This window comes from Pezoporus wallicus, unplaced genomic scaffold (assembly GCF_028554395.1).
Source record: "Pezoporus wallicus isolate ANWC-B61680 ecotype Strahan unplaced genomic scaffold, APGP_CSIRO_Pwel_v1 contig_2492, whole genome shotgun sequence".
Lineage (NCBI taxonomy): Eukaryota > Metazoa > Chordata > Aves > Psittaciformes > Psittacidae > Pezoporus > Pezoporus wallicus.
In genome coordinates, this window is record NW_026637796.1 from 2313180 (window position 1) to 2325037 (window position 11858).

Consider the following 11858-nt stretch of genomic DNA (forward strand, 5'->3'; position numbering starts at 1 on the left):
AATGGTTCCAAGATTAGTGGTCAAACTTTTACTTATTTATTAAAAAAGCAGCCTTGCCTTTCTCTCTGCCTTTACAAAGTACAGCTAGTGAGACTTGTTTCTCTGTTCCCCCCCCCCCCCCCCCCATTCCTCATGGCTCAGGTTTCTCTTCCCATAATTTACGCTGTTTAATTAGTACACTTCTTCTAGCTCAAGGCTACTTTTCTTCATAATGCTTTACTATTGCTGTAATTCATTTTGTGAAGTCAGTTGTACATCACTGGCCCAGTCCTATCATCTGGTTTTTGTTGTTCATGACAATATTGAGTCTCTTTTCTATACTAAAAGCCGATAAGCCATTTTCCTTCTAACATTTTGCTGAGCAGGGGGTGGGTGGAAGGTTCACTCACTTTCCTTCATACAGGCTACAGTTAGTTTTGTTACAGTAACTTACCACAGCCAGCCCTAGGATTACCTGCATGATGAGAGTTTGGGGCCAGACAGTAAATTGCTGGCATGTTTCCCAAATAACTTCATGAAGATAGAGCTGAAGCCAGTTCAAAATGGTATCTTGTGGCCACTGCAAACAGCTGAGAATTATTAGGCAGAGATGCACTTTGAACTATCATGAATGTGTAGAGAAGAGTTTACAGTTGCTACTGTACCATAAGCCATGGTTTTATTTCTGCTTGAGCTTCATAGGTTTCACATTTCATCCATGACACAGTTCAGTTTTAACAGCCAGACTCTGTCTCAAGGGGGCAGGTCACCAGACCCATCAAACACAACACCATACCCTCAGACTGGGTTTTTAACTCTCCTTTAATGACGGACAATACCTATGGCACAGAAGCATGGTACAGAATAGCAGCAGTCCTACAGACCCATACCAAAGCAGCACCTGTGCAACTCGGTGGAGTCTGTTACGGTCACACACCCAAGCCAGGGGTGGCTATATTTATGCTGTTTATGGCAACTCAGTTTCCACGTGGTTTCAATTCTATGGTATCTACACAAGGTTAGTTGTCTTGCCACAGAGGGCTGTTGCTTTCTTTCAACTTGATGCCTTGTGTTTACCAAGGCTCATGCTTTTAAGACATGCAAGCACCTGAAAAGTGCTTTTCTTATGAGCTATGAGAATGGTACATCTCATTTTCTTAAGATGGGGATAAGAGATACCATCTCTTTAAGGTCTATTACACATCTTCTCAGGGTAGCTCAAACAGCCCTAATCTGGTCCTTTGTCATGCACACAAGCTTTCTTTAGAACTCCTCTAGTTCCCAGAGCCCTTACAAGCTCATGTTACCCAACAGTAAGATACACCAAAATACCAGTACCTTTCACATTACTATTAGCACCTTCACAAGTATAAACAGCAGCAATTCTGATGGTGGTATCAAACCTGTTTACTTAAAGCAGTATTATTTTTTTTCAACTTACATTTCTTCCACCTCATTTCCATCACTCTTGCAAAATCAGTCACAGTCCTATCACACAGTTCTATCTTCTGACCTTCTGCTGAACACTACACGTACTATGTAGTTGTAGCCTTGCCAGAAGGAATGAGGTAAAATAATGTGAAGCGCTTTGGTGAGAGAAGTGTGTTCTGGAAAGATAGTAAGTTTATTCATGCATCCACCATCTGGTCTTCTGCATTTCTGGAACAGAGCGTAATTATGGGCTGAAAAGAGGATCCTCTAAACTGGCTGCTTTAAATAGGTTCATTCGTATTTTCAAATGGCTTTTGTCTTTCTTTTTTCTACCAAGTTCTTCAAGAAGAATTCACCTATTAAAAGGCAAAAAAGCACCAAAATGATTTGTAGGTATTTCAATGAAATAAAACAATACACATTTTTTTGTAATGTGAGTATTCTATTCTACAAGGTAATTGTTCTTACCAATATTTTATAGTAACTCAGTTCTGTACAACAGCACTTTCAATACATATAGCAGGGATGTAAAAAAAAAACCACCAAAACCTGTAACCCAACAACCAACCCCTCCACCTCTAAATGCTGGTTTTCCTTGTGTTCAATTTGATGAAGTATCTCTGCTGTATTGTGTTTCCCAACAGGCAGTGGCAATTGAATCCATTAAAAATTAATTCCAATTTCATAAAGTATCAGCAACTTATAGTGAAACCTGCTATAAGCTCATGTTTGAGCTGGCATTAAAGCTGTCTGAGAAGTAAAGGTGCCCCAGATGAGTCTTCTCTACTCTCTTCTTAAGGAAAAGCAGGATGTTGGACCTACATAGCAGTTCCATTAGTATCAGCTGTTACTTAACACCCAGTGCTTTGTCAGAAAGATACTCCCATAAGCATGTCTAATTATTTCTAAGCACTGTAAATAAATTCTGCCTAGAGCAACACATCACAAACAGCAAAGGGCCCCATTAAAGCCTGAAGCATCCAAGAGGCAGAATATAAAGGAAAACTTGCAAACTGGTACTCTTTATCCTGCCTCACACATCAATTATAGCACAAACTAGTTTGCAAAAAACTAACTTAAGCAGCAGCAATTGTACAACTACCAGTCAGTGTCATACTGATGCATGCAGGTGACCTATGGAAGACAGGAAACATAAATAATTAAAAAAAAAAAAGTGAGCTTTGCACATAGTACTTCACCATTTCAACTTCATAGAATAAAACGTTATGTGCTAAAGAATCTCATGCTTGTCAGTAATTACCTGCTTTGTAGGAGGAGCGCACTAACGGCCCACTAGCAGTGTAATGGAATCCAAGATCATTTCCTATTTTTTCCCAGTACTTAAATTTTTCAGGAGTTATGTACTCCTCAACCTGATTGAAAAGAATTCATTTTGATCAGGTATGAATGCAAGGACATGGCTACAGCTAGCATGTAGTGAAATTAAACACAGTTACATGGCAAGTTCAAAATCTCCAGAACTTTGGCAGGCAAGCCACAAACTGAATTTTCTCTGCTTTCTACCAGCAGAATGCATTTTATTTGCTTTTCAAATTTAGCTGAAAAGTCTATGAAGTTTAATTTCTAGTCGTTGCTTTATCATTTTCTTCACTCTGTTTTTGAGCAGTCCTTTTGAGCAAACCTTTTTCTGTCCAAGTAAAAGAAGCGCAATAGTCCTAAAAATCTCTTCACTGACAGACGTTTCAGTGAAACACAGTACCTGAACAGAGACACAAGCTCCAGACAGAGGACAGAAGGAGAAAATGGTTTATTTCCCTAGCTCAAGCAGGACCACTAAGGGAGAGCCTATGAGGTTGTGAAGGGGAGCCTGCCTGAACCATTACATTTGAGACATACACTGATACTCTTGTTTTCCAGAATCATGCCTCAGCTCCAGCTATCTCCCCAGCTAAGAGCAGAAAGTAGCAGTGGGCAGTCTGCAGAAGATGGAAAAGATTAGATGGCTGAGGTAATTTTTAGTGAGGAGTCCATAATAAATGAAGATCAGGTTAAACAAGGAAGGGCAGTTAAGGTAAGAATGCATACCAACCCTCAGTTTAGAAGGAGGAGTGTGCACGGTGCAGGCCATAACACTGTCTGGAAATTAAAGGCATTTTTACCTTTAAGTGACGTTTTGTTGGTTGCATGTACTGTCCTAGGGTCAAACAATCCACATCTGCTTCCCGCAACACTGGAAAAAGAGAATTCCCTGTTAGTGGCAGAAGGATCACAAGGGCCTGTCAGCAATTAGAAAACAGCCTCCTTCCAAGTGTGAACAAAGGTCAGGCTGCAGCAGCCTGCAGGGGTTACATTCTGCTCTGCAGTGAAGGGAACCTGCAGCCTTGATGAGCAGCAGCCACACACCTCACCCTGATGTTGCTGCAAGACCGGAGCTTCCCAGTCAAAAGCCAGAGAGAATAGTGTTGTGCTGCACTCACTGCAGTCATGTGCCTCACTGCAGAGGTGACATGTTCTCATCTTTTTTTATCTTACTGATTCGCATTGTGTCTTTAGGTCACAGCCTTCATTTCACAAAAGAATGGATGCATGCACGTACAGTTGGCACTTCTACACTGTTTCAAGAGACCTGATGCCGCAAAGATATGGACAGTTCTAAAGAGCTATACATCAGGGGACATCACAAACATCTTTAGCCAGTTTTACACACTTGGGATGTACACTAGTTTGATGCCTGCAGAATCTCAAACTTTGTCTGCTAAAATGTCGGTATATACTACTGCACATGTCTTCAGGTAGTTGCTTACAGAGGGAAACCCAGCCTCTTTATAGTCAGCTTGCCCAAACAACCATATTCACTGCAGCTAGAGGGGTATTCTGAACAAAGGGATAGCTGAGGAGTCACATTTTGCACAAACATCTCCATTTATTTTCTGGCTACTTGGAGTGGTTGCCCCACATCAAACAGGAAGAAAAAGACAGTGTTTTGACCACAGCATTATACTCACTGTTGCCCTAGCACCTCTGTTTAGATTGATACAGTTCTGTAAAGCAAGTGGTTCAGTCTCAGCACATTTACATGTTCTTTAACCCATACCCAGGGGATGGAGGGGGAACAAAATCAGAGTAACTGAATGAATGGTGCAGATACGAGTTTGTCTCCAAATACAGCCATAAATGTGGCCTGAAAACAAATGGCACTGAATCTGAAATTTCATATTCTTGTGGCTAGGAAATACTAGGCAGGAAGAAAGGAAAAATCAGGACCTATAATTTTATGGTCTGTATTTTGGGACAGCTGCAGAAAAACTAGATGCTATCACTGCATTCCAAGTATGGGTTGTTGTACACAAAGTACTGGATAGACATTCTTCCAGGATAGGGGAGAAATACCAGAGGATTTATAAACTGCTTCTTCTTACAAGCACATTGCATTCAGTTACTGCTGTGAAATTTTCTCCTCTTAAAAATACATTTACATGGAAACATAACAACATGCTACAGCTCCAAGGATAATAACTGGTTTTGTGCTAAGTAAGATGAAACAAATTATTTTAAACAATCAGGCCTGCTGTTTCTAAAAACAATGCACAATAAGGCAACTATGTTGCAAGCCCATTATTTAAGTATTGCAAAGATAAGAATGTCAATATAGTCACACAAAATGAGTTATAATTTCCACTGAAATCAAGTCAAGCTGGATCTACCTGTTAAATTGCATCTGAAAGCCATATGAAGGCAAAACATTTCAGAAGTTCCATTTTTCTTAACAAAAGTCACTGAACATGAAACTTCAATATTGAGATAGTCATGAAACTTGTGGTTTTTTTTTGCCTAGTAAAGCTTAGAACATGTCTCCTGCACCAGCAGGAGCAAGCTGCTTTTCATGTTGAGGCAAAGATGCTTACAATTGTTTTCCAGGACAATAAAATTCATACTTGTGAATTCTGGCACGTGTTTCAACACCAACTTACATTTCATCGTGGAATATACTTGTTCATCTGCCTCACCTAGCCCCAGCATAATGGAGGTTTTAGTGATGACGCGGGGCTGGACCTCTTTGGCGTGCTTCAGCACACGTAGGGACTGCTCAAAGCTGGCTCGGGGATCACGGACCTTCCTTTTCGCAGCGTCAGCGCGAGCGGGGAAAAGGGTCAAAGAAGTTAGAGATGCCGAGAGAGGAGCGTCCTGCTACCTTCTACCAACTGAAAACGGCAACTTGCAGGGTGCCGCTGTGCGGTTTGACCCCCCGTGCAAGTACCCACACCGAGCCCCCGGAGGGGCGGCGGGGAGGACGCGGGGAGCCGAGGCGCGGCTCCCCCCCGGCAGCGCGGCGCCGGAACACACACGACACCACACGACACGACACGACACGACACGACACGACACGACACCGCCCGAGGACCTCCCCGGGGCCGGGCCGCGAGCGCCCTCTGCCGGCGGGCGGCGGGCACGGCGGCGGCGCGGCGCGCGGGGCAGCCTGGGAGCGGGCCCGGCTGGCGGCGCCCCCCGCGCCATTTCACCCCGCGCCTCAGGGCTCGGGCCGCGGCCTGTGCTGTCATGTCCCGTCTTGTCCTGGCCCGGCCCGGCCGGGAACGGCAGCCGCAGCTCAGTGCGGCCTTAACGCCGCTATGGATACATGGCCCCGACTGCCCCCTTCACACACGGGTCTGCCACAAAGCACCGCGTCTGCTCGCGCTTTTAGACACTGCCGCTGCTCACCTCTGTAACGCCGGCACTGTCTCCACGTTGTGAGCGTACACGTCCAGCCCCGACAGCGCTACCTTCTCTACAGCCTGCAGATCCCCCCGAAAATCGGGAGTGAGGCATTCTACCAGGATCTTTGAATTCCTGGAAAGCAGAGGCAAAAAGAGCACACACCTGGGGGGTCTGCATCACTGTTGTTAAAAATCTCAACACAGCAAAAACCCAAATGTAAATGATGCTCTGATCAGCACAGGTACTAAGGGAAGTTAATTCAGGATACAATTCTAAACCAAAATATTTCTGCAAATACTTCTACTACAATTCAAACAAAACAAAACAAGACAATTCCTGATTTTACTGTGTCAGCTGAAATAGAAAGTAAGCCAAATAATGAGCATAAAAGCGATTCCGAGTCTCTTAAATGAGCACATTCACTAATTATACGTGTTTTTTCATGTGCATTTGTTGTGGGTTAACTTGAGCTTAAATATCAGAGCTCTAAAACACGGAAAAGCTATAAGCCTGCCTACTGGGGCAAGAGACAGCGTTATTGCCCTGGCGTCTCATCTGTGTCCAGGAACCAGATGTCAGCTCAAAAAGACAGGTGGGAAGACTGCAGGAGCCTTTCGGCTCCCAGGATATACTGGAAAAGGACTGAAATGAGCTCATATGAATTAAATCTGCTGGTAGACAAGCGTGCTATGAACTGGGGTACAGGGCGCCCATGGATGCAGAGTGAAGGCTGAAAAGCAAGGAGAGCAGGGAGGTACAATCACAGAAACAGTTACTGTGAGGAAATACAAAGCACTGACCACTGCTGGCAGAGAAACCTGACTTCTTCTGTCATGTGTGTCACTGTTACCTAAATCCACTCTGAGCCCCAAGCTTCAAGAGTGAACACACCCCGAAAGTATGTGCTCATTTCCTGGTAAACCAGCTGCCTCTTCAAACAATCCAGTGCTTAGCTTTAAACAAGCCTGGGCTAAATTGGAATTGTATCTAAATTCAAAATACTCTGTGGGCATTATATGAGAAAGACGAAAAACAGGAAAAAAAAACCAAACCAAAAAACCAAAACAAAACCAAAAAAACCCAACCACCAAACAAAAAAAGGGGTCACAGACAGACTAAAGGCAGACTTCTGTATTTGCATGGCCCCTGGAATAATCCAGCTAAAGGCATTTCTGGCCTATATGCAATACCACACTCTAACATTTTAACAATAACAGTAAGAGATTAATGATATACCTTTCTTTCAGATGAGAGACAGTCTTTGCAAAGTGTTCTGCTCCACCGTCAGGCATATCTAGAAGCATTTCAATTATTCAGTTAACCTTCCTGTTCAAAGTATTTACTTATTAGCAAAACCACCAAAACTGTAAAGATTCACATTTAAATGCAGAATAACGAAGAATTCAAACCCCAGTCTTCTCTCACCTCTTTTGCCAAAGGCTTACAATGGATATTCTACGAAATCTTGCTCTGCACAAAGTCAAACTGTGCTCATCTAGGGCAGCAGTTAAATGTTTACTCCCAGTGAACCTGTCTTTAGGTTTCACTGGGCACAGAATGGCTTTATCTATTTATGGTTTTGGTCTGAGAAACAGTTCTACAAAAAATTAAATATATATACGTATATTATTGTTTTTCTGTCATAAGCCACTTAGAAGCTGTTAGACACACCACCACCCTCAACAGTCTTTATAATGGTTTTGCATTCTTATATGGCTACTACAATGTTAGAAAAAGACAACTGTCAGATTTGTTTTGTGTAATGTATTCTGGGTTTAGTTTTTAGAAGGAAGTTCTGGAATGGTATTGTATGTGGGTGGGTTTTTTATTTTTGCTAATCAAGTAACAGAACACAGTGTATAGGTATGTATTTTGGAAAAAAAATATTTAGTATATTCTAAATATTCTTGATGTTTAATAACAGTATAACTTCTGTTATATTTTTCCAGACATAAAGAAATGCTAAGAATATGTAGAAACTTTCCAAAGTTTCAGCACTGTTGACTCCTTTACAACAGCAATCCTTAACAATAGTGCTGAATGATGTTTAGCGAGGTCTGTGTTTACCCCATGTAATGCATATGCGAGCTTAGACTGAAGAGATGAGAGACAAGATACTAACCATCCCTGTCCACAGACGTCAAGACAACGTAGTCCAAGCCCCACTCAGCTATGGCCTTTGCTGTGTTGTAAGGCTCCTCCGGATCCAGGGGAGGTGGATTTTTTGCTGTCTTCACTGAACAAAATCTGCAACCTCTAGTGCATGTGTCACCCATCAGCTGAAATGGGAAAGACGTTCCTACCTTTATATTGTACACATCACTACTGTTCAGCTGAGGAACAGAAACCAGTACTAAGCAAAACAACTAGGTTGGTGCTTTACTCTAAATTTCTTGTTAGAACCCTGCTCCACTACAGTAGAGATCCAACAATATGCTACAACAGCCCAAACATTAATAGAATACTTAAGAAATGGTTAATGACTTACCATAATAGTAGCTGTAGCTGTAGCGTATTCACCACCTCCCCAGCATTCACCAATGTTGGGACAACGTGCTTCTTCACATACCTAAAGGTAAAAGACAGTAAAGTACCTGTCTTTTTTCTGTATTATTATTGAAAATTATTATTATATTATCAACCAATTTCAACAGTAGCTTACAAAGAAAACATAATTCCTTCTGTGATAAATGTGAAGATTAAGAGAGTTACATGCTGTTCTTTAAAAAGTTAGTAAAAGAGACGGGAAGAGTTTCATGACATCCATTATCATTCTTTTCCTCTACTTCACAACCCCAAAAACTCCTCCACCGTGTAACTGCCTTATTAATTATCACAGATTGTCATTAACATTGATCTTACTCTGAAAAAAAAAGGAAAAAAGCTCTCCATGCATTTTATACCCACCATTTTTTAGCATCTAGAAGGTATATTGAATGAAACAAATCTCCAGAATTTCTTTTTATACAAAGCATGTCTGTAACTCTGAAACTGTATGTGTTTCCACTAAAACCAGTCAACACATAGAATCATGTGATCCCTCTGGTGATGCAAATAGTAAACAATAGTATTTAAAACCATAGGAGGAAAACCACTAAATACTCTATGGATCTGTCTTCATCCTTTATGGGTAAAATTCACAGCCAGAAAAAAGGATCAGCACTGGGCTTGGTTTCAGTCTTGAAGATCATGCAAAACATCATTTCTACCTGTCCTCCACATGGAAATAATTTTGTATCTGTAAAAAATTCCTTATTTCTACATGAAAACTTGGTTGGCACTAGATTTACCGTATGGAGATTTAAACTTCTCAAGGTATTCTTTAGTTTATTGTAGTTCTTTCCCATGGGAATCTCTGTTTTCAGCCATGGAGGCAGTCGCAGCCTGAATAACATCAAGGAAACATAAAGATTAATAAAGTATTTACATGGTAAGCTTCCTTTAATTTCATAGATCCACTTTAATTTGTTACAGATCCCAACTAGGAAAGGTTCCTTAAACACTGACGCACCTCAAACCCCAATATTAACATCATTCATGGTCATAACAGCTTTCTCTCTTCTGTATTGATCATCATCCCAACATTCAAGAGTAGGAGTTTGTCGTCATTGGAAGGTTTAAAACTGTCACCTGTACTGGTGGAATTTAACAGTACCACACTGGAGACTAAAATAATTAATGCAGCCGTCAAAGTCTACCTGGTCTAGTGGAAGGTGTCCCTGCCCATGGCAAGGGGGTTGGAACTAGGTGATCTTTAAGGTTCCTTTCAACACAAACCATTCTGTGATTCTATGATTTTTCAATTTAGTCTTCATTTTTTGTTTTACTGCATCAATAATATTTTTTCAACACCAAGTAGGGTACACATACCTACTGATGTATATTTGTAATTTAATACAGGCCACAGCACAGGCACTCAAGTGAGAAAATACCACCCTGTCTTCATGTTTTGTTATGCATTTGAAGTTAATAACATGTTTGTTCTTTCTTGAAAAATCATGACATTTGCAAGCCACTGTGACAATATTTAGTGACGCACATTTTGCAGCAAATAGTAAACATGCAAGACAATGCATGGAAGCAACTACACTTGTTTAAAATCACGGTTACCTTTCTCCTTTCTGACGCTTTAAGTTGCCTTTATACTCGGCCCATGCACTCTTGTCTGACAGATCTCCAGATACAAAGTCTTGCAAGTCTGGTCCACTTTGCAGAAACTCTCTTTTTTGCTCTGTCAAAGAACCTGATGTTGTGTACTGGTTACACACATGGCTCCCAGACACCTAAAAGAAGCAACACTGTGATTTATTAAATTACAAATGTACTGGAAATATATACTAAGTAGCCAGTTGTGCTTCTGGTGGTAATGTACACAGCATTTTCCCAATTGACTTTAAGTTAAACATATAATTCTCTTCTTAATTTTAAGTCATGTGCAACAGATGCTGAGCATGATCTCTTCCAAAATAGAGAATCATAGAACAGTTTGGTTTGGAAGGGACCCTCAAAGCTCATGTGGTCCAACCCTCCTGCAATGAACAGTGGCATCTTCAACGAGACCAGGTTGTCCAGCACCACATCCAGCCTGGCCTTGCATGCCTCCAGGGATGGTGCATCCACCACTTCTTTGGGCAACCCGTGACAGTGCCTCACCACCCTCATTGTAAAGATCTTTTTCCTCACATCCAGCCCCTCTCCCCTCTTTCAGTTTAAAACCATCACCCCTCATCCTGTCAACATCAAACTAAGTTACATAGGTTTCGGATATAACACCGTTTGGACTAATCTGCGATTTCAGAGCTCAAAAACAAGACGTCGAGATGATTATCTGTGCGCTGCCCAATCAGTAACTGATTTTGACGGAACCATAGCAGAAGTCGGTTCTCAGAAGCTGAATTAGAAGCAGACGGGATCATGGCTCAGTTTCCCGAGTGCCTCTGTGTGTGCTCTGAGCGTCTTGGTGTATGCCCGGGCCCAACCGCTCTCTGGCCGCCTCACGTCCCTGCAGCGCCGGAGCGGTGTGGTGACAGCGCTGCCTGCGGCTCTGCCCGCGGAGAAGCTCCGCTACCACGGCCCAGCCGGGCATCCCGCACGCCTCAAGAGATGAGCTAAGGTATTAGCACCATGCTTTGCCACCGGGACGCCGTCCCGGGTGCTGCTCCTCTCCCCGCCCCGGAGGCTGGCTCGTCGTCGCTCCGTGCAGCAGTCCCCCCGGAGCACACGGCCCTGGCGCGCCGCTGACTCACCCGTGCCCGGGTCCCCACCAGCAGCCGCCGGGCGACCGTGGCGGCAGCCTCGCAGCAGCGGCCCCGCGGCAGCAGCGACATGGCGGAGACCGCGAAGATACCAGTTCGATCGATCCTCTCGGCGCTCCGCCACGCCGCCTGCCAGCCTCGGTCGGCTCATCGAGCTTCGGCTACTCTTGCCTCTTGGACGACAACCTTAACGTGATGGCGTCAGGAGGCCGGGAGCGCCTACAAGAACGTGATGACGTCAAGCGCTGCCTCTTTCCGCGCTGCCAGCTGCGAGGTGAGGAGGGGTCGGCGGCACTATCCGACGCCATCCGGGGCCACCGGCCGCGGGCAGCCCCAGGGCGTCCCACCACAGCACGGGCAGCTTCCCGGCGCCTCTTGTCCCCAGCCCTGCGGGAGGGAGGCCCCTGGAACGCGCCATCCCCTGTTCTCCACTGGCGGTTCCGGAGCTGAGCTAGCCCGCGCCGTTCAGCTGAATGCTGAGGCCGCCGCTCCTCTGGGGCCTGGGGGGGATGTGCC

The 11858-nt window shown here is 43.7% G+C and overlaps 1 protein-coding gene across 3 annotated transcripts; it reads right to left on the reverse strand.

Annotated features, from left to right (window-relative positions):
* Positions 1-1401: 1401 nt before the first annotated feature.
* LIAS (lipoic acid synthetase) lies at positions 1402-11483 on the reverse strand. Of its 3 annotated transcripts, XM_057407571.1 has the most exons (11): positions 11334-11483; positions 10198-10370; positions 9378-9471; positions 8576-8656; positions 8210-8366; positions 7324-7381; positions 6091-6219; positions 5343-5488; positions 3531-3601; positions 2672-2783; positions 1402-1766 (listed from the first exon to the last, which is right to left on the reverse strand). In XM_057407571.1, exons 1-11 carry the CDS (start codon positions 11412-11414, stop codon positions 1714-1716), a joined length of 1155 nt encoding a protein of 384 aa, XP_057263554.1. In that variant the 5' UTR covers positions 11415-11483; the 3' UTR covers positions 1402-1713. The 3 variants fall into 3 exon arrangements, with proteins under 3 accessions (XP_057263554.1, XP_057263555.1, XP_057263556.1); XM_057407572.1 differs by lacking the exon at positions 2672-2783; XM_057407573.1 differs by lacking the exon at positions 10198-10370 and having other exon boundaries at positions 11334-11404.
* Between the last annotated feature and the right edge of the window lie 375 nt (positions 11484-11858).